The sequence below is a fragment of the Passer domesticus genome, chromosome 7 (assembly GCF_036417665.1).
Source record: "Passer domesticus isolate bPasDom1 chromosome 7, bPasDom1.hap1, whole genome shotgun sequence".
Classification (NCBI taxonomy): Eukaryota; Metazoa; Chordata; class Aves; order Passeriformes; family Passeridae; genus Passer; species Passer domesticus.
In genome coordinates this window covers 40,590,669-40,618,607 of record NC_087480.1, presented here as the reverse complement: position 1 = coordinate 40,618,607, position 27,939 = coordinate 40,590,669, and the positions used below count along the sequence as shown (strand labels likewise).

The 27,939-nt window shown below is 37.3% G+C and overlaps 1 protein-coding gene across 7 annotated transcripts in view; it reads left to right on the top strand.

Annotated features, from left to right (window-relative positions):
• DENND1B (DENN domain containing 1B) overlaps nucleotides 1-27,939 on the top strand; it is a 151,215-nt gene that overhangs the window by 55,129 nt on the left and 68,147 nt on the right. For 3 of the 7 annotated variants that reach the window (XM_064427927.1, XM_064427928.1, XM_064427926.1), the window contains exons 4-10: nucleotides 291-340; nucleotides 8,346-8,465; nucleotides 17,580-17,649; nucleotides 18,647-18,727; nucleotides 21,189-21,248; nucleotides 23,020-23,073; nucleotides 26,101-26,211. In XM_064427927.1, the coding sequence (XP_064283997.1) occupies nucleotides 291-340; nucleotides 8,346-8,465; nucleotides 17,580-17,649; nucleotides 18,647-18,727; nucleotides 21,189-21,248; nucleotides 23,020-23,073; nucleotides 26,101-26,211 (546 nt within the window). Of the gene's footprint in view, nucleotides 1-290; nucleotides 341-4,596; nucleotides 4,724-8,345; nucleotides 8,466-17,579; nucleotides 17,650-18,646; nucleotides 18,728-21,188; nucleotides 21,249-23,019; nucleotides 23,074-26,100; nucleotides 26,212-27,939 lie in introns of those variants that run through there. The other 4 variants (XM_064427930.1, XM_064427929.1, XM_064427932.1 and 1 more) reach the window with 3 other exon arrangements.

The following is a 27,939-nucleotide window of genomic DNA, read 5'->3' as shown; positions in this document are numbered from 1 at the left end:
AGGGAATCCCAGCGGGGATGTGAAGGGTGTTAATACCCTTCAGGCCAGGCCTTTCCCTCCTGGGGCTTCTATGGCATTGTCTTTGCAATCTGCCAAAGCACAAACCTAATTCCTTTTTAATAATCAATTATTTCAGTCCAGGAACGTGTGCTGTATTTTTTTTCTAATCATATATTCCTTGAACTTATTATTTGTTATGAGTATTTTTGGCCATTTTTTTTAAAAAAGCAAACCTTTCAAAAGCCTTTTCCAAAAACCCCTAACTTCATTTCTTTTGCGTGTATTTTCAGGAAGTGCTGAACAGCGTTCCAAAGTTCTGCTTTCCTTTTGACGTTGAAAGGTATGTGCTACAGTTATCATTTATTTAAAAGTATTTCATAGAAAATTATTTTTAGCATAATTACAAGCAAGGATTTAAAGAAAAGGCAAATGTAATGTATTCCCTAAGCTTGCACCTGCAGATGAGAAAACGTACCCTTTGTTCAAGTAAGTATGAAGTCACTAGTCGGAAACTATCACAGCAAAATGTAATCCTTACAGAATTTTAGAATATCTCTGTCCAGGTAGATCTACATTCCAGCTCCCAATTTTGTACACTGTAATTGTGAGCACCATCTGTGTTAGTATAAGGATATAACACAGTTTTCTTTAAGCAGCTTCATTAAAAATGTTACACTGCACCAGGATATAAAAATTCACTGAGCAGTACAGAAAACGTGTTGTTTGAGTTCAAAGAAATTAAGACTTTAATTACATGGAAGTAGCTGAATATGCAATTGATTTTTCGTAGAGAAGAATCCAGACCATTATTTATAATTAATTAGTCCATACCTTTCTGGTATCAGTTGTAGTCTGGTTTTCATATAATGCTGCCAGGCACTTAAATTGTTCATATAAAATTTTTTTATTAATGAAAATATTTATTTGGTCTTGTCAAAATGATTAATGGTAATTTACTTAATAGATTGAACTCACTTGCTTTGGAAAACCCATATTGTCCGAATTGGCAAAGATTGAATTAAAAGCTTGATTTGCATAATTAATGAAATATACACCCAGGTAACATAGAGGCTGAGCCAATTTCAGAACAACATGAGCATCAGTTGTAGATGGTGAGCTGGAGATGAGAGGCATCTATCAGATGCAAGAAGCTGCTGTAGCAGAGGAAAAGCTGTTGTGTGGAGAGAGGAAAGAAAAGTGTCCTTCAGCAAAACACACTGGCAAAATAAAGATTTGTCTTTATAAACACAACTTCCCTGAAAACTAGGCTTATGTAGTCTTTTATAGCTGAATTTAATTAAGTTGTTTGGGTTTTGAACTGGTTAAGCTCACTGTCCTTTAAGCTGTTTTAATGACTTAAGTAATATGGTTGTCAGTGGTTGGCTTTAAAGCACTAAAGTCTTTAATGTGCTTAAGACATGTACAGAATTCTGTTTAAAATTGGTAATGAAGATGAGTAATGGAAATAAAATTTGAGGATAACAGAAAAAGGTGAGGTTCTGTTGCTGCCATCCAGTGGCAAGAAGATAGTCAGAGGCAGTGAGTAATTATTTTCAAATAAGTTGTCTTACTGTAACTATTTCTCTTGAACCATTCAGAAGGCACTTAGCTGCTTGTATGAAGAGAATTAACTTAATAAACTGTGGGAATACTTGAATTTCTAGCATAGCTAAGTATGGATTTTAACTGATTATCTGTAAAAAACAAAGAAAAAGGAGACAGAAAGGAAAAAGTGAAAGGAAGTTTGTTTGTTTGTTAACAACCCCTGTTAACATCCTCTCCCCAGAGATGCTTTTTGACTGTTGGCCTCATGCTTGACTGTAAAGCAGTGTTCTCAAGAGTGCAAAATTTCTACAAATTTCATAAAACTTGTCAGCTGGCCAGGAGTGGAGGTCCTGGAAGCTGGGAGGAAGGAGGCTGCCCAGCCTGGCCTGCAGCCTGCTCAGGCACTGCTCTGGTGCCGTTAGAACGGGCGCCGCACTCACAGCTGCCTGCAGAGCCGAGTTCCGAGGGATTTCAGGGAGAACCAAAGGCAGCGTGGGATCATGGGAGTGTGACAGCAGGGATGAGGAGGGGCAGATCTGTTGTGGAGCAAAGGACAGATATGCTGGAAGCTCATTCAGGAAAGTGAGGGCTGTTGCTCGCGAGTTGTTTGTGTGAACAATTTACTGGCTGCATGATGTGTTTGCCATTTTATACTCAGCTCAAGTGTTTTCTGTAGTGTAGACACACCTTACCAATTGTTTTCAACATAACCAGTTGTCTTCTGCTTTCTCAGTTTAATGATTTTTATTTTGACATTTGGAGTGATAAAGAAAAGGATTGAGAAAAACTGAACTGCTGAAGTTCCTTTTTATTGGGCTTTTTCCCACTGGAGATTTAAAATGCTACAATCATTTTAGTGTTTGTGTAGCCATAAATTCCCTTATCTGGTGAATAGATATATATATGTATATGTAGTTTTCTTCTTGTATATATAGGATCATGATAGATGGTACACCTAGTACTCCCAAGTATTTAACAGGCATTTTCAATGACAATTTCTGTACACAAACATTTGAACTGAGATCTATTTCATTCATTAAGCGTATTGTACTGCAGAGAGCATATGTTCTCAGCCTATAATATATGTATATTTATTCAAATATTTGTAGTATATGTATATTTCTATATATAAAATACTTCAAGCATTGTCTGAGCCTATTAAGAGCTAGAAATTACTAGTGCAAAAGTAGTAACTTCCACTGATTTTGATCCTTAAAACAAAAAATACCAAGATACTTTAAAAAATGCCTGTTCTATAGATTACTTCTGGTTTTCTACTACACAGCAGAATTATATATAATGAAGTGTTAATTCTGTTATCTAGCTAAATAAAACTAAATAAAGTAGGAAATCTATATTCAAGTTATGGAGAAAGGAAAGTTACAGCACAGTTAAAGCACCAGTAATAAGATCATTGTCACCCGTTTTCTTTCAAGTCACCTATTTTAATTACTTAAGGAATTGAAAAAGGAAAGAAATGAGATCATCTATGGGATTTTCTTTTATCCACTATCCTGAAATGATCATAGAGATCCAGATTTAGTTCTCACTGTTTGATGCTGCTTGCATCATCTCACCGGGCATACTTTATGCAGATGTTATAAATAACTGTATGCTACTCACACTAATTATCAAAAGTACATACTGTGAATGGTAATTAAAAATCTAGAGGAAACTCCCATTAAGTTGAAACTGAAAGTCAAGCCAAAAGAGGCACAATGGTATAAAAAAATTCTTTGACCATGACTTAAACTTTGAGTTTTATATATACTTTTTTTATTGAAAACAAACACATAATTTGGTTACTTCTAGTTATGGCTTACATTTTATTTTAAAGGGATTAAGATGTTAATTACGTCATAGAAGTTCTTGAGCATTTGCTCCAAGTACCTATGTCTCTTATTGTTATTTAAAATTATTTTCTATTTAATAATGGCACAAATGTATAATATTCTAACAGTTCTCATGTATGTATTTAGAAAGAAAGACCCTTTTCTTTGGTACTCCGTTTGTTTCTTTTTGTATAGTCTAGGAGGATTTAACATTTGAGGACAGAGATTTTCATTTCCTTTCAATGTTTGCTAAAGTAATATTAATGCTGCAGACAAAAGCATTTTGTTCTGTCTTGTTGCTTGAATCCTCTGTGCAAATCCTGCATGGCTTGCTTCACTTTTCTTTTTCCAGCAGTCTTTTGTATTTTCCCTCTCAACCCAGAGCCCAGGTGTGACTGTGTAGAGTCCACACCCAGTCTCCACATCCGTCAGTTATGTAGCTGGTTGATGAGTAGTGAGGATGCAACTTCTCCTGCTCCTTTTGGAGCCATCTCAGGTTCAGTCTGAAGTTGTGCTATGTCACTGCTTGACCCCTCATTTTTATGTGTGTTTTGAGCCTCTGCCATTTCTCTCCACCATAAGTACTTCCCTTGCTCCTTTCATTCCTCAGTCTTTTCCCTTTCAGGATGCATTTCTTCTGCTGAATGTGAAACACACAAGCCTCTTTTAGATACTCTTTTGGGAACTGCTTGTAGGCTCAGCATGGAGACAGTGATGTGTGCCACATTAAATTCCCCATGGTGCTCACCTACTCACTGGGAAGTGTTGGATTTTGGAGAATAATCAATGGTGTTGCTGCTGTAGAGGATTTCTCCTTAGCAGCAGAATGTCGCTTGAGTATGGGAGTTACTGTGCAGGTTATTTAACTCATAATGTTTTAGGGTGAGTGAGTAATGGTAGCAGGAATGACGTCACTGTCACGCTCCTGTTCATGGCTGATGCTGTTTCTGTTGATATCTGTGGTAGAAGTCTGTGCAGAAACACAGCTATGATCAATCAAAGTGCAAAATGATGCCTTGAAATCATTGGATTTGCAGATCTTGTGAAAGGCAGTTATACCTTACACAAAAATTTTGCCTTTAGAATAAGTAGTTGAGAATGAAAAGTAAATAATCAAGAAAGTATTTCAAGCAGTACAGGTGAAGATAAATTAACTGTAGCCTTTCCTGTACCTTTCAGGCCCTGCAGTCAGTTTGCAAGGGGGGGTTGCAAACTCACAACTGTAGCAGCAGTTACACACAACCGAGTTCTTTGCATCTTGTGTCTCACTGTGTTATGGCACCTGTCTGTGTAGTAGTGAATGTGTATGTGAGAGACAAGTGTAAGGACAGGCTGCAGAGTGTGCTGTGAGTGTAACTATTGATTTCACACAGGGGTTGTTTGGTTTCTGTGTGTGTGCAGAAGTGCACCTGTCTGAGAGGGAGCCTGGAATGCTGAGGGAGCCACCGTGTGCTTCCATAGACCCTTGGCCAGGTGTGATGGTCAGGGCCCTGAGACAGAGCTTCTAGACAGGCTTCTGTTGCACCTTAAATACTCCCAGTGAGACTCTTTACTCAGTAGTTGTGGTTTCTTTTAATGCTTCTGTTGTTATGAAAACATAACCCCATTAATAAGCTAACTGTGCTTTTTATTTGTGGGAATTTTCTTTACTTGGTGGTGGTGGCATTGCCCATTTTCATGTCTTCTGCAGTTTTTCTCTTTATTTTTTGTTTGTTTGTTTGTTTGTTTGTTTGTTTTTAATTGGGAGGCAGAGCTCAAATCGGATAGCTTGGTTGGAGCAGAGGAGCTCTTCACACAGGGAACCTGAGCTGTGGACTAGTGGATCCTGGAATGGGCCTGGAAGTGAAGAAAATAGTCCCCGAAGCTTAGATTAGGGGATAGCAGTTAGCTGAAGGAGGATTCCCAACCTAGTGTTACTGGCTCCCCAACGTCTCCATCAGCTTGTACCACTACCTTAACGTCTGGTTTTCAAATTCCTGCTTGAAATGGTTTCTGTTCTGTTCTTTGATTTGGGAAATTAGGGTGACTGACTGGTGACTGAGGGGTTTGGTTTTCCCAGTCAGTTTGGGAGTTGAAATACACATGAAACTTTCATGTTTAAGTAGCAGCCATTAAAGATTCAGTCAGAACTGTGTATATTAGTTGCATTGATCAAGGACATACACATGATATTTTATAAGTAACAATAACATTAAGACTTATTTTAAAAAGAAAACAGAAATCTCTATTCCCATGTATAAGGTCTCAATTTTTTTTAAACTCTTCAAAATTTCTAAAATTTTAAGAAAAACTTAATTTTGAACATCTTCTCTATCCTAAACAAAATAATTTGGAAGAAGAGCAGTTTTTGTGGAGAGCAAAGGATAAATTTAGTGATTAGATATGCTGTTTTTTGTTTGAAGGAGAGATTCAGTTCCTGCCTTAATCAACACTTTCAAGGCTCCATTAAAATGAGGCCTAAGCAATGGCTGTAGTGTAAACAAAAGTCTTTAAAATGACTCTTTACCTACTCCATGGGTACTAAAGAGCCTTTTCTGCATTGTGTAGGTACACAGAAAATTTTAAAACCTATTTTTATTTCTACAGTGAACTGTAATAACCTTGAAAGAGCCCATTGTAGTCTGCAGGGTTAATAAGTATTTACACACATTCTTCATTATTAGTGATTTATTATTATTGAACTAACATTAAAAGTAAGCAGGCAGGGCAAGAGTTGAAAGCAAGTCAAAAGCAAGGCAGAGGAATGAGTGAGGAGAATGTCAGCACTGGTTGGGAACGATTTGTGCCTGCTCTCCCCTTGGAAGTGAGCAGATCGTGCTCCCTTCAAGCAGCTGGCTAAACCAGCATTCTGCAGAAAAGTTTTGCAGCTGGGCTACTTTATCTTGTGCTCCAGTAAAAAGTCTGGATAACATTTTGTTGAGAGAATTCTGGTATATGATAATTTCATTTTATCTGTGCTGGTTTTCATGCTAAGAAAACTTGAGAGACGTCAATGCTGTGGTCCAGGTAGCAGGGCCAGGAGCTGCTGCCTCTTTCTGGAGGGGAGATCTGATTTCTGAGCAACCTGAATGTGCTGCAGTGAAACAGAGAGGCACAAACCACAAGTCACTTGGCCAGTGTTTGTCTACATGATGGAACATGCTATATATGTGTTAAAACTGTAGTGCTAGGACTAGTGGAATGTTTTATGTATCTGGTTTATACATTGTGGTCTTCTATCGATTGAAATCCCCAATCATCATTTGGTTTTCATGGTAAGGCTTACATAGTCAGTTTTAATTCTGCTGAGGAGGAGTAGAAAAACAGGCATCCTTGCTGCCCCCACATCTTAAGTGGAGCTCTCAAATTAGAAACCCAGAATTAATTCAGTATTTTAAACTGAACAGAAAATGTAGTCCAGATGGATGGTCGGTCACTGGCTTCTGTTAGCTGTTCTTTTGAAGCAAACGGGACCAAATGCAAACTTTTGGGTTCTTGTGGAAATTCAGTTTTAGCCTTGGAGTGTTTCTCATATTAAAAATCTGGGACTTGCTGCTCACATCTCTTTCTAAACTGTGTGGGAAGCAGTTTTCAAGCCGGGCCACTTTTACACTGACTGTCAAAACATGGAGTTGCCTCTCTTAAAGAAGCAAAGGGAAGACTGTGATTTGGAGATGGTGAGATGGCATCAGAAATGCTTCCCACTGAACTTATAACTTGTCTGGGCTATTTTTAATAGAAAATATCAGAATTTATATCTCACTTTTGAAGTGTCCCTGTGTACAGACATTTTGCCTGACATAGGTGTACACAGCACATGAAAACAAATTTGGGTTAATGTGGTTGTGCACAGAGCCTCCAGCCTAACCCTGCCAGGTGTTTCATGGTGTGAGGAGAAGCCAGGCCTGGCTGCTGGAAGCTCCAAGGCTGGGAGTGGGACACGGCCGAGCAGAGGCAGCCAAGGTCACCGCTCAGAGCATTCCAGTGCTCCAGCTGAGCAGCTGCTGCTGGGTTTCTGTGGGAGCCCCAGGGTGCACAGGGGTGCTCAAACCACACAGCACATTCCATGGCAGTGTGCTCTCTGCAGGAAGGAGCACAGTGCAGAGATGTGGCAGGGGAGCAGTAGGGCCTGGTTATTGATGGCTCTGTGGTGCCAGCGCAGCGTGCAGCATCCCAGCTCCCCAGAACCTGAGCAGGGAGGGACTGAGCACAAGCCATTGATTATTAACAGTGATTAAAGAGAGCATGAGATTGTTCCAGGCTGTTGAAGGCAGCTGAGGAAAGTGCTTGTTTTAATGATTTGAGATTAATTACCTAATGGAGAAAAGTTCATTAATTATGGGTGATTATATTGGACTAAGTGTATCTTCTAATGTTGTATGCTCAATACAGGCTTTTGGTTCATCTTAGTCACTTTATGTTCAAGAGGGACTAAACTAAACTGAAAAGAGTGGGAGGTTCTACAGGCTGGGTAGTGGTACCACATAGCTAATCTTTAAACCTTTGTCATGCACATCTTAAACAGTAAAAAATCCGTGTACTATGTAGCTTCTCTTGCCCTTTGGTCCACTGCTACTTTCTTTTTTCCCTAGGGGGGAGATTTTCTATATTTTGTTTTGCTGGAGATGAAAAAAAAAACCCCAAACCAACCAGCAAAACCTGAAAAACTCCCCCTGCCTCATATTGCAAGGGATAAATTTTAAAAAAAATTGTGACAGGGGTCTGTGAGGATTTTTAGCTTCTCTGGGAATTAATTTGCAGTGTGGTCATCTAAGATTGAACCAGAAATGGCAGGTGTTAATCATTACTAGCAGGTTCTTAGGTATTCTGCTGTACAACATTGTGTAAGAACTGGAAAAGAACCACAGACAATAGAATTGTATTGAGGAATACAGTGAGGATTGGGCATGAAAATACTTGAGACCAATGACTTAAATGCTCATGTTTTATGTGATTTAATGGTTTTGTGCTCTGTATCTCGTTTTTCAGGGTGTCCCAAAACCAAGTAGGACAGCATTTCACCTTTGTGCTCACTGATATTGAAAGTAAGCAAAGGTTTGGATTCTGCCGTTTGACGTCAGGAGGCAAGGTCTGCCTCTGTATTCTAAGGTAAGGTGGCACAATAAAAATTGAGTCAATGAGTGAATATGAAAATACAAGAAAAAATTTTTTTTACAAATTCTCTGCTAATGTGTTTAACTTTGCTATCAGGGTATTGCTTTTCTATGGCAATGTTACCATTGCTTTCACATAAAAAGTGGACCAAGTGGCCCCAATACCACCATAATGGTATTCTTCTGTGAAGCTAGATAATTTTATTTAAATAACATGAAATCTCTGCTTAAATGCAGAGAACAATACATTGCAGCCTTAGAGTCTTGGACTGTTATGTGGATATTTTTACTTTTTAATCAGATCTTTGACAAGTGCTCTGTCAATTCAACAATAAAGTGCATTATTCTGTATTCCTGTCCTTGGAAAAGAGATTTTTGGGTGGTTCTTCCAAGTTTTTTGCCCAGACTATGTCTAGTATAAGAAACAATAGATCCAGAGAGTTCACAAGAGCATGCTCTTTTGTTGCAGAGGAGATACTGATGTTAGGGAGACTGACCCAAAAAAATACTTTGTTTCTCCTTCTGCTTTTTCTTTCATCTTTCTTAAGATAATCGTTTTGGTAACAAAAACCCCGCAATATAGCTGTCCTAAAACCATTTTAATTAAATTAAAGGCAGAGTGATCTCATTAAAAGACAAATTTGCAACTTCAATTAAGAACCTAGCAGCCTGCAAGCCTAATGGAGGAAATGGGAATATCCAGTTCAGCAGCAAATAGGAAGAACAAAATTGAATTTAAATTGCTTTTCAAGTGAGAATATGGACAAACACAAGAGAGCAGGAGCCAAATGCATTAGCAGCAAAGGGGAAAGAGAATTTTGGAGAGTAGGGAGGAAGAATATGGATAAAAACAGGTTCTCAGGTTTTTGGGCAACATGGAAATCAGGTATTTTTGGAGGGTGTCATAAGGCCATGTGAGTTAGGGAGAAAAACCCAACATCAGCTTGTAAAAGGATTATCAGTAAATGAACACTGAGGGGAAGAAAGACCAGCCGATATAGAGACTTACAGAGTAGTGCTTAAAATTATTGGAAAGAGCACATCAAGATTTTAATGAACTTTTAAACAGATGCCAAATGCTGGATGGTATTTGGCAAGTAATTTAAAAAGAAATGTTTGCTCTAATTATTGCAAAAAAAAAAGAAATAGTACCATATAATGAAAGTAACAAAAGGGAAATATTTTATTTTGGAAATTAATTTGCTTTCTGGGATCTTTGAAATATGTCTTTAGTAATCCTTCAGAAGGATTTAAGTCTTAGGCTTTTGGAATGTGTAATATTTAACCATTTTCTCAGTGATACCCTGTTTTATATAACTTATTAAAGCCCAGAGTGAAAATGTATGTGTATGCTTTTAGCTCTTTTCTCTGAGTTAATATTTTCTTCCCTCATCAAGCTAGAAACAAAATTTTATGCATTGTTTGTGTGGCTGTAACAACATTTAATCAGTTATGCACACTCAAGTGCATTTAAGCACTGTATGGAGTGCTGCAAAGCAAAGGATGTAAATTCTCAGCTGGTGTAAACTGGGTATTTCTTTTAACATTTCCCCATGGACGTGCATCAGCTAAAGATTAGTCAGTCCTCTGTTCCTTGGTAGAAATAAGTAGGAAAATGAAAAGTGGCAAGCAATAATTTTTCACTGAACTGTATCCAAAGCATTGCCTTTATTGCTTTTATTGTGACAATTTCAAATTTACAATGCAGAGCTGAATGCATAACAACACTGCCTTCATAGCACTGTACTCATGGCTGGGTACTCTGCTTATCTCCAGACTATGTGTGTGTGTTGTGTTGTGTTTAGCTCAGACTGAAGGAATGCTTCACTATTTCCATCTGATGTGTTCTAGTAGCCTATCCGGCTTTTTCTCTGAATCCCAAGATTCATTACATGTGACCAAGTGAAAGAAGACCCACTAAGTAGATTTCTTTGGACATTTTATCTGTCTCTCCTTTGCATATGGTTATTGTTCTTAAATTAACCAAAATAATAATAAGAAAAATAAGAATGCTGTCTTTATATATAGAATGTGTATTCATGTTCAACCTTGCTTTTGTCCATATATCAAAACCACATAAAATGATATTTGCTGTGTGTGTACACATGATGGCTGATGTATGGGCAATTCAGACTACTTGTTCATCACAGGTATGTGCACTACAGCCACAGACTTTTTATATAAACACACAGGTGCAGATGTACAGGGATGCCATGTCAAACTGCCTTCTCCTGTGCACATGGATGTATCCCCTGGGACAAGAGGACTTAATGAGATTACTGACTGAGGCATCGTTGACAAAGACAATTAGAGATAGTTAAGTACAGAAAACTTAGTTGAATTGTCATAAATAACTGAAATGTGACTATAAATCTCTAAAGACAAGCAGGAACAAGCCAGTCAAAGTGATTGGAAGGAAATATTGTAGAAATTTGAGTAGGCTGATGAGTGGGCAACAGGGCACAGCTTTTCCCTTGTACGTGTCTTTTGTGGATAGTTCCAAGCCATGTGTTAACCTATGCCAGGGCTTTTAAAGAGATAGAATTTCAGCTTCTGAATGGGATTCTTAACTGAAAGCTGAAGTAAGGGTTGCTTGTCCTCAGGTTTTACACCAGCAACTCAAAGTTGCGTGTAAGATTAAAGTCTGGTTGTTTATGGGACTTCGGTCTATAATTCATTCTCCATCTGAAACACTAATTAAAGGAAATTATCTCTGAATTTGCAGCCACGTGGTCCTGCTTTCAAGTGGATAGTTTGAAACAGAAAATATACTTGTACATACAAAATTCCTCTAAGTTTAATGGAGTTTTTTGTGTTTCATATACACACATGTATGAATTGTGTAAATAGGATTTTCTTCCAAATCAGAATGTATTGCTCAAATACTCTCTATGTTTATAAAGTGAAATAAAAATTTCCCAAAGTAGCTTTTTCAGGCAGTTTTGTTTGAAGAACTTAATTTTGATATTGTAGTGTCTAGAATGAATGAGCAGAGCTTGACTGCAGTTGCCGAATTTGAAGTGCTAAACCATAGTAAGATGAGAAAATAACTCTTGGATTATTCTCCAGAAATGCTGTGTGATTCCTTTGCAGGTTTTGTTTAATTTAGTGCTTTTCATTAAGCTGCATGGCTGCTTGGTGAAGCTCTCAGTGTGAATCCTGCTGTGTCACCTCCTCCCTCTTCACAGAGTGTTGAGCTAATGCAGCCCTGTAAGACAAGGGATACACAATAGGCATATTGTAAAATACCTTGTTGAGCTCATATCCTATACTGGATCTTTTCTCCTAGTTTTACTTTTCCTATTTTTGGGTAATGGTTTTGCTAGTTGAGGTTTGAAGTGATGCAGTAGAAACTTGAATGTCTGCTTTTGAATAGCAGTAGACTTAATTCTTCTGGGTTTTGTTTCTAATATCACTGCTGCTTGCAGTGGAAATAATACTTTCTGGGTTTACATGAAATTGATTTTGAATTATCTGAATGGTTTAGTACAAAGTACAAATAATTTCAAACTGTTGATGGACTCTGAGGCTGACCTTAGGTATGCAGAGGAACACAAAATGCATCATTAAAATGCTCAGTCTTAGATTTCATTAATTTTATGATTGTAAAATTGTCACCTACATTTCCAAATGAAATGCTCTAATAAGGAAGACAGGTTTATGTGGTAAGGCTTTGTAGTTCTTCAGTTCAGACCACGCTTGAAACTTTTTCACTCTTCCTTTAGGCAAATCCCTTAGAAGCAGAATGTTTCAATTTTACACATTTTGTGTCAATTTTCCAGACAGAAAAGTAGCCCCTAGACATTAGGCATTTAGCTACGGAAAGGCAGTTTCCTTAGTTTTATTTGATTACTAGAAGTTAGATTCCTGCTGATAGTTCAGGACTGTTAGTGGTTACCTGACTATTTGACAGAAAACATTTCCTCTCCTTTGTTTAACCTTTGACTCATGAATGTAAAAGTTTTATCAGAGCTGTAGTAGAAGCACCGGTGAGGTGGAAGTCTACTTATGGTAACAAGGGTTGTGCATGACTTTGAATAAAAGTCTGAGCTCCTGCCTTGTGGCTCATTTGGATTAAGAGAAAATGCTAAGTATGTTTTTAATTAACCATGAAGGATCGTGGTCTCTTGCTTTTGTGACAGACAGGGGCTGTACTTTTAAATAAAGACCCCTGTATTCTCCATCATGGCATATATATCTATTCATATTGTCTATGTTTTTATGTTTCTCATGATTATGGAAGAAACACTTAGAGAAATTGTTGTATGGTTTTGGATGTTGTCCTGTGTTTGTCTTGCATGTTTGTTTTTCAAGCAGTTATTGATTGTAACTTGAGGAATGCAAGGGCAGTGGCTACAATTAAAGAAAAATAAATAAGAAACCAGTAGTGGTTTCGTAGTATAAGAACTGAAATTAATTTAGATTTCCAAATACATGAAAATTGAATATTAAAGCCCTGAATTTCCTCTACTTTCTGTACTGTGAAGGGGCTTCATTGATAACCTTTAAATGTTTTCATAAGACAGCTAATTAATTATGAAATGTACTGACTGCTCATAAATAATTTTATGAATACAGGTATGGTGGTGAGGTTTTTCTGGTAATGGACGTTATTTTTGATTTTATCTGTTGTTAAGGTATATGTTAGTGTATACCTTAACACTTTAAGGTACACATTAGTGTGTAAGGTACATGTTAGTGTGCCAGTTCTGAATTAGGGGGAATAATGTATTAAAGGTCTCATCTGTCAAACTCAGCCACTTAAAAACTATGTCTTTCAGACAAGGCATTTCTGTAGAGTATCGAAAAAAATAGTTACCTAGCTAATAGATGTTGATGGACATTTGTGTGCTGTATGAATCTTCTGTACGTAGACTAGTTCTACTGTGCTAGCAAAGATTAAATAATTTTGCAAGATTTATTAACAGCACAAGGTGGGAAGATCCTTTGACCTGAAATGCTTCTGGATTTTAGCTGTCATACAAACAAATGCCAAAGAAACCAACAAGTCCAAGTGCTGGGTACTGTCCGTGCATCACAACAGCCCCATGCAGCATTCCAGGGTGGGGCAGAGTGCCTGGAAAGCTGCCTGGTGGAAAGGGGCTTGGGAGCAGCTGAACAAGAGCCAGCTGTGCACAGGTGGCCAAGAAGGCCAAGGGCATCCTGGCCGGGATCAGAAATAGTGTGGCCAGCAGGACCAGGGAAGGGATTGTCCCCCTGTACTTGGCACTGGTGAGGCAGCACCTTGAACTCTGTTTGGTTTGGGCCACTCACTTCAGGAAGGAATGAGAGATGCTGGAGAAGGTCCAGAGAAGGGGAAGAGAGCTGCTGAAGGGTCTGGAGCACAGGCCTGATCAGGAACAGCTGGGAGAGCTCAGGGCTGACCTTCCAGCTCTTTACAACCCCCTGAAAAGAGGAGGTAGCAAGTGGGTGTGGGGCTCTCTCCTGGGTCATGGGACAAGAGGACACAGCCTCATGTTGCACCACTGGAGGTTTAGATTGGATATTAGGAAAAGTTTCTTCATGGGAAGGATTGTTGAGCACTGGACGAAGCTTCCCAGGGAGGTAGTGCATTCACCATCCTGGAGGGATTTAAATGACAGCTAGATGTGGTGGTTGGGACACAGTTTCGTGGTAGATTTGCAATGCAGAGTTGATGGTTGGACCCAATGGTCTTACAGGTCTTTTCCAACCAACAGGATTCTATGATTCCATATACAATTCTTTGTCCACTATGATATACTGGATAAAGATATAAAGCCTACAGCATCCAGTATTTAGAGCAGTCCAAATCAATAAATAGGATTATTAACAAATGAGCTTCCAAAATTAGCCTTTGATGAAAGAGGCCAAAAGTGTTGCTTGACAGCCTTGAGGATTTAACACATTGCAAAGAGCTTGGGCTTGGTCTTTGAGAATCCATAAAACCACCTGATGGTGTCTTTATCATGAACAAAGACACCTGTGCTTACTTAGAATGCAGAGATGCATTGTCTATGCACACATGCAAATGCACTCTTTACTGGTTATAAAAAAACAGGTATAACACTTCTTTATTATGCTGAATTAATTACAATTAGCAAATACATAAAAGAAAAACATAAAGGGAACTTTGTTGCTTTCCAGTAGATCTTTGTAATATTTTGTTGAAGCACATTATAATTAGAAATATTGACAAAAGCTTTTGCAATTAGGCCGTGCTATTGAAGAACTGAAGATGATGTAGAAAAGAAGCAGAGGACAGGTTCTGGCAGGTTCTTTGGTTTCATGCCATATAATACAATGGAGTACTTATTTTGATTTCCTTAATTTTTCAGGTTTAAGAGGCACATTGAAATGATATTAACCTTGTGTCTGTGGTTATAAGGCTTAAAGCAATTCTTTTACTATTCTTTCAGCTCATAAAGGCAACTGACTTTCATAAACAATGGTCAAGTAGGATGTTTTCCTTAGTGGTTCATTTGCACAGAGACATGGAAGGGTATCATCAACCTGATGTTGCTAAGGGAAGAAATTTCAATGCAAGTACTCTGGTCAGCATGCCTTGCTCTATGAAATAAAAGTCTCCCTTGGCTTTCTGTTAGGGTTCATTAATTTCAAATAATTAATTTGACCTTTTAAAATGCTTAAAAATTGCATTTAGTTTTTATTTTCTCAGGAATAGGGTAGCTGAGATCATGCATAAAGAAGTATGGTTAATATTTTATTGCAATAGAATTTATAGAATGCTGTTCATACATGTTCATTATCAAAAATAGATTATCAGATGAGATTTCAGAGTATTCTACTGCTAAATGTGCTGGGATCATAAATACTGTTAAAACAGAGGTCATAGTAAGAATGTGGAAAACTTTTAGGTAGTCTTACCCATTTCTGTGTGTAGTGTTATAAAAATACTTTGTGATTTATACCCACCTTTTACCTTGACTTTGACAAAATGCTAGGACAGTGTCCTAGTCCCTGCTGTAATTTTGGGTTGTGAAGCTGTTCTACAGCTCTGACATTTGCAGAAACTCTGAACACTGCAGAGAACAATTAATTCTGTTTGCCTCTCTGTGCTGTGTTTCAGTGATGTGTAAAACCAGGTTAACATGGTTTGAGAAGACAGTAGAACAGGAGTCCTAGGTGAAAGAATGCTCCAAGATCAGATATTTTAGGTGCTGATATGGTGGGTGTTTTATGAAGGCATGGAATGTTCACACCTGTAAGCAGTGAGTGGCCTTACAAAGGTGCACTAAAGTAAATTTTATTATTATGTTAAGAAAATACTGAAAGACAAATGTAATAATGTCACACCTTAACCACTGTCAGCAATACCAAGCATTAAAAACGTCTGTGAGCATTAAGAGGTTCATGTTGTTTTGATTAATAGCCAGCACAATATATGGTAAAGTGTGATAAAGGCATTAATGTGGTGGAGTTAAAGGAAATCATTAAATCATTGCCTCTGTCTCTTTGGCTTGGCAAGAGCAAATTCTTGATGGATTTTTGTGGGTTTTTTTTTGTTTGTTTTTTTTGTTTTGTTTTGGGTTTTTTTTGTGGGGTTTTTTGTTTGTTTTTTGTTTGGTTTTTTTTTGTGTGTTTTTTTTTTTGTGGTTGGGGGGAGGGTATTTGGTTTTGTTTTTTTTAGGAGCCAGTAGTTAAAGCATTTATAAAGACAGCAAAATTCCTAGAAAATGCATTAACTATAACTGTGCCTTTATTTCTGCTGTGCTTTTTCTTTTCCCTAAGAATCAGGATCTGTTTCTAAAGCCTTGCCAGCTGCATACTGAGAACGGAGGTGTTACAAAGAAAACATAACCCTTCACTGGGCTCACTGCACAAAGCAGCACTTGGCTTCTCTGCCCGCCAGGGTTTCCCCTGACAGCTTTCCTTTTCCTATCAGGGAAAACATTTTGGTTCTGCATACCGGGTTTTTGCAGCTGCAGTTAGCATATTTCCTGGAATATACACATTTGAAATGTAAGGTCTGTCCTCAGCGTGTACTAAAGCCTTCAAGAAATGCATGTCTGTGGATTGACACTGCGTTGAAGAATGAAGTCTGTAGTAGTGTTATACGTGGGTGTGAAATGCTCTGAAGACCTTTCAGGCACTATTTCCTTTACAGCTCCCCCTTCTAATCTCTAACAGCTAATATTAACTGTAATATTACCTATTCAGTAATGTTTGTGATAAAATTCTAACAGACATGACAAGGTGTGTAACTTGTAAGTAAGGCATAATTTATAAATTGTTATTATTTAGTTTATCAGACTTAATAGCTTAAATATTGATGGTGGAAAGTTCTGTCGCGTGTACAGAACTTTATGGTGATATCACTGTTAAAGAGAAATTCTGTAAACAGAAGGCAAATTGGAACTGATACCACTGTTTGAGATTCTTTTCTTGTATTCTTCAGTTATGTCTCATTTGTCTTGAATTCTGTTTAACTTAGTGAGAGTATTGTACTCACAGGCTGCAAATTTGTGTTAAAAGTCTCTTATGTATAGATGTATTAATGTGTTTGTGTTTGCAATGGTTTTATTTTGGAAGTTATGGAAGAATGGTTTTATTTTTGGAAGTTAATTTTATGTGTAGAAATGACTTTATAGGGAGACCAATATTCTTACATATAATGGGACATCTCTGCTATTGCACAGCATTACACCACTTGTCAAATAGGGGGTACTTGGTCTGCCCAAACAAAGCTGTTTTTCATTCTCCAGGGAAGCAGCAGGCCTGTCAGCCCACTGGGTATAGGAAGCTGTGGAATTTCAAAACTGCAAATAACTCCTGAAATCTGTAACAATTGCTGAAAGTGGGCATGAGATTAGAAAATGTTTGAAATGTTTTTTTGGTGCCTTGAAAATACTAAGAAGTCTAAGTGTTGTGAATTAATCTGCACTTAATGGAACTTCATGCAAGTATCCAGCATAATGAAACCATCCATGTATACTGTCTATCAGTGATGTGCCATTGAATTTCTGGGGAAAATTTTGATATGCTTTTTATTTGTATGTAGAAATGTTATAAAAATGTGCAAGTCAGATCAGTCATCATAGTATTTTATAAGCACTGGAAAAATACATTGATATTTTATTAAAACACTTTTTTTTTCCTCCTGTTTTAGTTACCTACCATGGTTTGAGGTATACTACAAGCTCCTAAATACCCTGGCAGATTATTTGGCTAAAGAACAGGTAATTTTACATATTCTAGTTCTTTATGTAAAATATTTTCTTTGAAATATTAGGCACCATTTCAAATACTGTAACGGGATTCTGTATGGCTTAAAAGTTTCAGGTTTTAGTAGGATTTAGAAGCAAGTTTTATTCCTATTACTGAAATTCAAAGAATTTGAACGTACAGCTTCCACAGTCACTTGAATCCCAAATTATTCTAAAAAAGCTGCTGAAAATATACCTTTATAACTTGTCAGTCTCAGCATAAACAGGTCCTGTGTGAAGTGTGAGCAGTGTCACATCACTGGAGAGCTGCATGACGTATTGATTGTAAACTGTAGCTCTCTGGAACTATCTGATTATCAGCTGCAGACACTTTTGTTCAGAGCTGTATAAAATACGATGTACTGTTTCACCCTTCAGATTAACTTAAAACTACCTCTTGTAATTCTGACATCTCAAGTAGCAAGACAAAATTACTTGCAACATTTGGTGAAGAATCATGATAGTTTAGTTGGCATATTCATGAGCAATTAGATGTATTCCAAGATTACACACCAAAGGACCTACTGGCATCTGTCTTTACTGACAACATTAAAGCTATACCTTTCTGCTTTATATTAGTGTATTAGATTTCAATTTTTTTAAAAAAGCATCAATATTTAGCCATATGCTGTAGACTGGAAAGGCTGACATACCAAAAATATATGAAGTATAAAATTAGAAATAATTATGGATTATAGTAAATGGACTCTAGAGAATGATGATATTGTATGTAAAAAGATAAATAGGAAAGTTTGGTATTAGCTGTCTGATTCAATGAAGTGGAATACATATGAGTCTTACAAATGCTATAATTAGACCTTGGTTTTGGTCTCTATTTCACTGTAGTAGAATTATAATTGTTTTGGTTATTAAATATTTATATCTCTTTGTCAATATGTAGTTTGATGTGTATTAAATAGTAATTAGTTTTTATATGATAATTCATTAACTTTAAATGTATTCCCCATAGGAAAATGACTCAAATGATTTGTTGAAATCATTGTATAGCCATCCTGTGCCAAAGGCGAATGCTTTAGTCAGTTTAAGTGTGGTAAGTATTTTTTCTGTTTTATTCCTACTGACTATGAAATAGTAGGTAAAGTTGAAAGAAAAAGAAACCTCAACTCTTTGAAAGAGTAAATTTGTGTTGCTTCCCATCATTAACTGGCTTGGGCAACCTCTTTTTTCCCCCTCTGTGCAGGGTAGAGACTGTCTCATGTTGTTTTCTAAAAGTCATAGTCATAAAGGAGAAGAAATTTGAATTTTGCTCTATGGATGAGAAAGTAAACTGCAGTGGGATCTGACAGTGCTAGAACTACTTTTTTGTGTTTCCAGCTGTTTCATGTAGACAATTTTGGTTTCTCCTGCTGTGCATCAGGAGACACTAACTCAGTTTTATTGCCTCTCATGTCTGAGTAGGTACAGTTTCAGGATTGGTCAAAAGTCTGTGAAAGCTGGCTGGTTTCCCATCTTTCTTCCCCTTTTTCCTAGTTTTGCTTAATCATACAAAAATGCAGTAGGAAGAGCAGTAGAAGTGCACTCTGTTATGTGGAACTTTGAGCACATCTCAGTGAAATGTGTCTGGGCCTCCTTTGCTTTTGTGCTCTGTTTGTGATGTGAGATGGGATGGTGATAGTGGGTCAAGATGGTGTTGCTGCAGAAACATCAGAAAGTGGATATGTCATTGTTATGGTTCCTGAAGTTTTAACCAGTATTAGCTTGTGAGTGCATGTTTAAACACATCTGTAGAGCTTGTGTGAAATATAAAGGCAGCACAGAACCTCTGCTGTCTCCGAGCCATTTGCATGTTCAGAGCATCTGTACAGCTACTGCACTTACCACAGCGTGCAAACAGCTGGGTCTTGGTTGAACTATCACACATTGCAGGACATGGGAAGTAGTGATTTTGAAAAGGCTTCACTTCCACATGCACTGGCCCTGTTAGGAAGGCAGGAAAAATGGAGTCAGCCACTTCTGTTCCAGCAGTTACTGATCCTTGCTGCTTAACATAATGCTACCTTTATTTTATTTTAATTTTTCATATTTCAGATTCCTTGTATTTTCACTGGGCTGTAGAGACCTGGTATTTTCCCACCATGTACAGTGGTAATTGACTGTATTTGGAAGTCCTTCCAGTCTCGTGTGTTGTTTTTTACCAAAACAATGAACTGGACTTGAGGCTGCAGTTGGAATTGTTTCTGTTGATATGTTTTTTCTTTCTGTTGTCAGTGTAGCGTTTCAGTTCCTAGAACCTTTGCCAAAAATACTTCTGTATCTCAAATACTATTTTGCTATCATTAACTGTAGTATTACAACCAATTATAATTTGACAGCTCTAAAAAGCCTTATAAAATGTCCTTCAAAACTCCTATGGTTCAGAGGGACATAAAGAAGTTTCAAATATATTTTCCCTTGTATTTCTCACAAAGTTAATCTTGTCCATAACTTGCTCACCTCAGAATGAGTGTTGTGGGGAATGTGGACATGGCTGTCTTGGTGAATACAGCTGGCTGCACTGAAATGACAGATTGCTTGCTGTAAAGTCGATACTTGTTGGTTTTATTTCAATGTTGTCTGACTTTGGAATTGTTTTTCCTCAATTATGCCTTGTTCCCAGTTATATCAAAGAGTTTTGTAATCTTTCTTGCTGAACAATGGCTATTGAAATGCAAACCTCTTGCCAAATGCTTGGCTGCAGGGACAGTAGAGCAAATATTGTGGGTTCAGATAGGGCAGAGCAGGGAGGAATGGGTCAGCTGGAATCCCAGTGCTTGTTGGATCTAAAGACATCTCTATTTTTGTAATGCTGCAAGGGAGCAGGGAAATATTTATTGCCACTTGCAGTTCTAGTCTTTTGTATTGATGTTTCTTTTTTGCTTCTCAGAGATGGTAAAAGAAGCTAGACTGGAACCATCAGTAGTCATAGACTTAAAAAGAAATTACAGCCTAAAAATAATTGTAGAAATGAAACCTTGAGATGGCTTTTCCTTGTGCCAGGATCAGTCTGGGTCAGATTTCATTCACTCAAATGTGCTGCAGAGTAAAGGCTCATGGATACTGCAGCAGGGTTTGGGTGGCAGACCACAGTGGTCCTTAGGATTGTGTGCATAACTGTGCATAACTTCCATCCAGGATTGGGATATGTGGTGTTTCCCAGAAATCTGGTGAAAATGCCTTTGTCTAGTTAGGGACCAAGTTGTACTCTCTGTTGGTCCCAGTAACAAATACGCTGCAGCTGAAATTTATGAGGTGGTCATTTGTTCTATCAAACCTGAGCTTGAAAATAATTTAGGTCACTTTTTTTTTGTTTGTTTTAATTTTTTTTAAAGTATTGTCATTATTGGAAAGGCTAGCCAAGTCTGAATTCAAATGGGGGAGGAATAAAAGGAGTAATACTTATTTTCAGCCAGTATTTTAAGAATGGAATATTACAAGCAGTAGAGCCAGCTTTGGCCTTTTTTGTTGGAAAACTCAAAAGTCAACTGTTCAATCTTTCTCTCATCTTGCATAAGAGCCAAGAGATGATTTTTGCAAGTGAGCAAGTTTTGAAAAAACAGCCTTGTCTTGTATCGGTGAGTTTAAAAGGCACTGACTATCTAAAAGCTATAATAATTAAAGAAATAATCACTTGCTATAGGACATCTCTGTTGATTTGAGGCTTATTTACACCTGTCCTTTGGGGAATTCTGCTGCTGTCTTTGGCCTAAATGACCCATCTAATATTAATGTACCTTTTCTGTTTCAATCCAGCTTCAGAGCTATATGTGTGTGCATCATAATCCTTTGGTAAAAACTGCTGTGAAAATCAAACCCTTGAGCTGATGAGCAAAACTTGCATTTTCCGGTGTCCTTTTTAGAGAAAACTTTATACAGGACAACAACTATTAATTTAGTATCTTTTCCAAGGTCACTTATCTTCCTAAGGGAGTTCACAAAGATGTGCCAGGACTCCATACCACAGTATTTTTGCTGCTTTGTGACTCTTAATGACTGCAGTAATAGCTTTTGCTTCTCATAGATCTGGCTTCCTTTTCTGTTTAATGAGTGAAATATTATTACTTTGTTAATTAGAAATAATTACTTCTCTGAGTTAATAACTTCATTACTGAGAAATCTTTTGATAAATATTCTGTGACCTTATTACATATAGGGAATAATTTTCTGTTCTCAATATACTTCTGAAGAACGTAGGCATTCTATCTGAATTTAATCTGAATATTTTCCCCTTCCTGAGCGGAGAAAAAAATATTTTTTTCCTGTGCTGATGGGAAACAATACCTGTGATATTTATTGTGCAAGTGGTATGATGTTTATGGGATGCCTTTTTTAAGCCAGTTTTTTCTTAAATTTTAACTATTGCCAAATGACCTAATTTGTGGGGAAAACTTTCTATTAAATGTATCAAGCTGGTTTAATAAGTCTCCTACACAGACTTAATAGTATTAATTTTTTTTCCTGAATGCAAGACACATTTAAGTCTTATAGTCTTAGTTTTGGTATATCTTTTTCAAGTTTGACTTGAGACCTATGAAAGCTATGTCTTTGTGTTGCTAATTACAATTGTAAAAATATACTGTAAAAAAACCAAAAACTAAAAATCAATAATTATTTGTTTAACATGCATTCATTTTTTTCTCTTTCAAAATTTAAACTAACATGCAAAAATGCCTTAAAATTACTGAGCAAAATCCATGTCTGATAACTAATAGGAGCATTGGATTAATGAGAGTTAATTTACATTACATCTGGTTTTGGTTTAACCCATTTTATATTTACATCCTAGATGGCCTCAAACTAAGATGCATAAAATTGTTAATGTATTTCATAAATGATTGCAGGATCTCAGGCTTCAGATCTTGCATTTCTGTTACCACATTTTTGGTTCAAAGATGTTTGGAAAGAGAATTTATATTGAGTAATAATATTTCTATTCTAAATATTTTTCTAAATATTTTTCTCATGTGAGTGGTTTTTCTTTTCCATTCTAAATTTACATTTTGTCCTTTAGCAATTTTTTTGTTGCAATTTTTAATTCAATGCTTAATTTAATCAATGCTACTCTCAGGCTCATGACAACATTTAAAGCTGGCTTAATTTCAGTGTTATTTCAAAACTGCAGCCCAGCATTTTGTTCCCTTGGTTTTGTGCTGTGCAGAACCAGAGCTTGTCATTTCATGTCGTGATCTGCTTAATTCTTTGTCTAGCAGCAGTAAGAATGTTATTGGAAAAATGGCTATTTGCTTAAACACAGATGGGGTTGGAAATCCTAAATGCTGGGTTCTTATGAAAAGAATTTTTTTTCCTGTGTGCATAAATTATCAATTATTTTTTCCCATCAATTAGCACTCGTATTTCATTACTCCTGATATAACTGGATTGCCAACTATCCCTGAAAGTGTAAGTATTCAATTTCTTATTTAACCTCATTTTGGGTTAGGCTGAACTTTTGCTTTTATCAAGAGATTTTTTTTTTCTAAGACTGCTTTTAGAAATGATTGATGTCTGTTATTGCAACCTTTAGTTGGTTGTTACTGTTGCATTCATTAACCCATTTTGAAGCGTTAACAGCGCATTTCTGACCACTGCTGTATCCACCCTTTGCTCATAGTTGGCTTCTTTGCATTTACTAGGATTACTTATAAAAAATATATTCTACTTCTGCACCTTGTGTTTTATTTGCATATTTGCCCTTTAAATGCTGCATTACTCAGCTGCAAATTCACCCATCAAGATATGCAGTCATTTTTTGTGCAAGAAGGCATTGTGTCAGGCTTTTTGAAAACATGCTGTACCTGCCTACACTTGAATGCTAACCAAGCACCAGGAACAGGGGGTTTGGGGCTTTTTTTTTGGTTGTAGTTTTTTTAAAATTTTCTTTATGAAGGCTTGCATTCTGTAGATGCTAAATATCCTGGATGGTGCTGTGGGTAAATTGCAAATGTGAAATCTCAGCTCACGTTCTCTGTGACATGTTTAGCTAGATAGCATCTCATAAAAGACCTTTGAAAAGTCCTTTTTTCCTCCCTCCAGCCTCTAAATCTGGAGTTATGCATGGCTGTATAGGTGTGTTTTTACACATTCAAACAATGGATTCCTTCTGGAAGTTAAGCTGTGGGGGCTCCCAAAATCTTGCCGTGCCCCAGAGCCGGTTCCTGGTGGATGAGGGTGTTGGGGCAGTAGGGAGCTGCTTCCGGCTCCCCTTGGCATTGTAGGATGCAGGGTGGGATGTGCCAGGGAAAGACCCAGAGCTGGGAAACGGAAACACCAGGGAAGAGGAGCAGGAGTGTGCTGGTAGCAGAGAGGAGGCCTGAGGGTGCATCTGTGCTGGTGGAAAACACACTGAGGAGGTGTCATGGACCATGGTGCAGCTCCAGAAAGCAGGGAAAGTTGCTGGATGGAGGGATAAAGGAGAGGACACGTGTTGCTAGGGCTCATTGGACAGCACAGGGCTTAGTTTTTAAATGTATATTTTCATCTGTTTCACCTTATGTTTTGAATGCCTCAGTTTTTAAGGACTCTCTTATTACTTGGTGCTCTAATAAAAGACTTTTGGAGGCTAAAAGGTGTGTTATGGGCTTTAATTGAAGAAAATGTGGGAAAGCATCTAGCTGGGCATGTGGCAGATCAAGGATCTTGCAGTGATGCCAATGTAGATTTATTTTTTTGGTTCAAGAAAGGTGAAGTAATTTTAAGATGCCTTTTGATAATTATTTTTTACTCCAGTAATAAAAGTCGCATCCTTTCAGTAAGAATCAAAATAGTAAGGTACTAATGGGGAGTTAGAACATGCAAGTAGTGGAGAAATGAGGTAATTACAGTAAATAAGCAATAAAATGAATTTTTTTGCCTTTTATTGTAAGGTTCACGTATTTCAGGGGCACTAACTTTTCAGCTATAACAAAGAAATAACTGTGACTGTCTCCCAAAGATAAATTGGTCTGAAAAAGATTTTGAACTGTTTTTTAACACAGCTTTTTGAACACAAAATCAGCACACTGTTATCAACTGTAGTGTTAGAGGGTGTCCAAGGTAAATTGGACTGAGATTCTCATGGTGCATCAGCCTCTGACAGCCCCTTAAAAGTAACATTTGAACAGAGGTTTTTTCCTAAAACTGAGTGTTTGTAGCCCTAAATCTCTGATTTTATTTCTTCCAAAATTCCATGCAGTGTGGACCAAGAATAACGCTAATACTCCATGTCTTGAAATTAATAGTGGGTTTACAGATTTGAATGAAACTGAATTACCACTGGATCTTTGTCTTTTCAATTTTATTTTTCTTTAATGTTGCAATATATCCAAAAAGGAAGTCACCCCACTCTGAAGCTTTTACTACTTGCCCTGGCTGTTTTTTCAGGGTTGGGTGACCTTGCTCTTGTGTGTTGGCCACATCCAGAATACAATGTTGGTGTACAATTCCACTGTTACTTCTGTCCTTCTGCTGGGGCCTATCCTTGATAGACTTCCCTCTATCCTTGATAGACTTCCTACATGAACATTCAGTAACAGCATTGTCCCTGAGAAGAGATGAATGGCAGTTCTGGTTTCAGATATGATAATGAATGTGTGAAATGAAATATTTTGCATATTGAGGGCTGTATTAGTATATTTTCATCTATGTTCTCGAGTGTTTACAGAAATTTGTTGTTTTCCCAGGGAATTTTGCTAGTAGCTATTTTAGTTTATTCAGAACTTGTGTGTCTCTGGTGCTGTGCGTTGCAGAAATAATTGTTATATTCAACTGAAGCACAGAGATCCCCCCCAACCTTTTTCTCTTTCCCCCACTTTTCTGGTGTCTGAACTATTAATGGAAGGTGCTGGTGACTTTGCCTCTGATTAAGCCCCAGGGGTGAAAAGGGTGGCTGCAGGAAGACCCCTGCAGTACCTTCCACCAGTTCTGTGGGATGTTTGATGTCCTGGTAGACACAGCTCAAGCAAAAGCTTGGTATTGTTCAACAAGTTGTTTTGCTGTACTTGAAATGGAATAAAATGTGTTGACTTTGGGAGGCCCTGGCAAAGGAACAGTTTTATTACTGTAGCTGTGACAGAGCAGGTATCACCATGGTGGAAGATCTGTTCCTGGGTTGGAAGTAGTGGTCACCTTAAAAGCATATGTTGATATAATACTCAATCTCATATTTTTTTGAATTTGAAAATATGAAAGGGCAAATGTAAGTCACAAGCATAATGAAAATGAAATGAGCAAAATATTAATAACTTAAGCTGCAGTTAACTTTTCATTTGCTTTAACACCAATTAATTATTTTTAAAGCGCACAAATTTTGGTGCAAAGGGATTTCTTTAATAGTTTGGGGGGTTTTTCTCCCACCTAATAATTAGACAAAAATGTTCACAAGTAATATATATCAAATGTTCCACGTAGCTGCTACTGTTACTATATTGTTAACTTTTTTTATTCAAACAGAGAAACCTCACTGAATATTTTGTTGCTGTGGATGTGAACAACATGCTGCAACTTTATGCCAGTATGTTGCACGAGAGACGAATCATTATTACCTCCAGCAAACTAAGCACTGTGAGTACTTCACACATCTCCTTTTAAGTAGGATATATTGAACATTTCACAAAATGACCTGCAGACCTTTGTGGTTTTAGATATGTTCCATGTGTACTTATAAGACAATATCTACATACTCTTCTAATATATGGTTTTAGTCTGGCTCTTGAAGTACAAAAGTCTGATTTATGTAAGACCTACTCAGATACATTAAGTCAGGTTAATTATTTTTCTTATCAGGAGATGAGAGTTCTTTAACTCTCCCGAGTTCATTTCTGTGCCTTCTAACCTAAAAAGAATTCTTAAGAGCTATTATAAGATCTTTATTATTCACTTGTGGCTTATTCCATTGGAGCTACTTGAAAGAAATCAAGGGCCCCTAATAATAGCTGCTATCCTAACCTGGTAATAGGTAGATTCATCTTTGTTAGAGTGGTTTGGGAGTGCACACTGTAATATCTCTGATTTGGAGCAGCTCTTCAGATTGTCAATAATGTACAGCTCAAAATAGCAGTTTTTTAATTAAAGGTTTTGAGCTACTGCCACATTAAAATGTTTCATTTCCCTCCTTACGCCTGCTTAGGCTGCTTAATAAAAGAATGTTGCATTTTGTTTGGAAAGTATGCCTAAATATTCAGATGCCATTTTTTTTAATCTGCCCAGAATCTTACAGGTTTTTAAAATCCCCTGTATTTTGAAAATACTCCCAAGTAAATTTTGCATCAGTACAAGGCACTCGCTTTATAACCAAGTTTTAATCACAGAGTATAATTCTTATGCAGAATCTTTAGCCTATTAAGCACAATTACCTACTTTTTTTTTTGAAGAACACTGCATAGAATATATTGTTTAATATGCTCTCTGTGGTGGAAAATCAATTCTGTATTTCTGAGCACTGCTAATTGCACTACCAAGTAAATGAACACATGGGGACAAGGTTGGATATAGTACTAAAAAATACTGTTTTCAAAGACTTGCAGGTGCTGTAAGGAGTGAGAATTCTTTGATTATAAATAATGGATAAAATCCTTTCCATTTTTTTGAATCAAAAGTAAATTGAAGATAGAGAAGGTTCAGAATTGCCATAAAAGGCTGACAGGTTTTACAATTCTAGGTGCAGTAGCAAGTATTTAATTGCCTTAATATTTTTTTAAACAGCGCAGTGTTGGGTCCCTGGGTCTGTGACCAGCACTGCAGTTAGGGCAGTGCACAAGGCAGCACTTCCCCCATGCTCTGCAGGGTGTGCAGATAAGTCAGTCCTGGGAACTGGAGTGAAGCAAACAAGGGGTTGTATAAGCAGAGGCCACGTGAACAACTAAAAACCAGCAAAATAAATACTAAATTAATTTAGACAATCTTCACATTACTAGTCTATGATAGAATTTTTAACCACCAAAGATGGTACTTTTTCTTAGGAAATCTCCATATTTTATTATGGTTTTTTTTTTCCTCTCCTCTCCATGCTTCCCTCCCCTTCCTGAAATGGATAGGGAAAGAATTGTGCATTACAACATAAGACCTGAATGGGCAAATAGATTTTGAAGGGAAAGCCCCTTTCAAAGAACCTGTCTTAGCAGAAGCTACATGGTGTAGCAAAACTGTGGAATCAGAATTTTTTTTCACTTTGCTAGTCTGAAACACAGCTTGCTATATTTAAAGGGAAAAAAAGTGGGAAAAAAAAAGAAATACACCATTAAAAAACCTCAGCTCCAATGATGCCCCAGTCAGCCCTGTTTTACTGCTCCA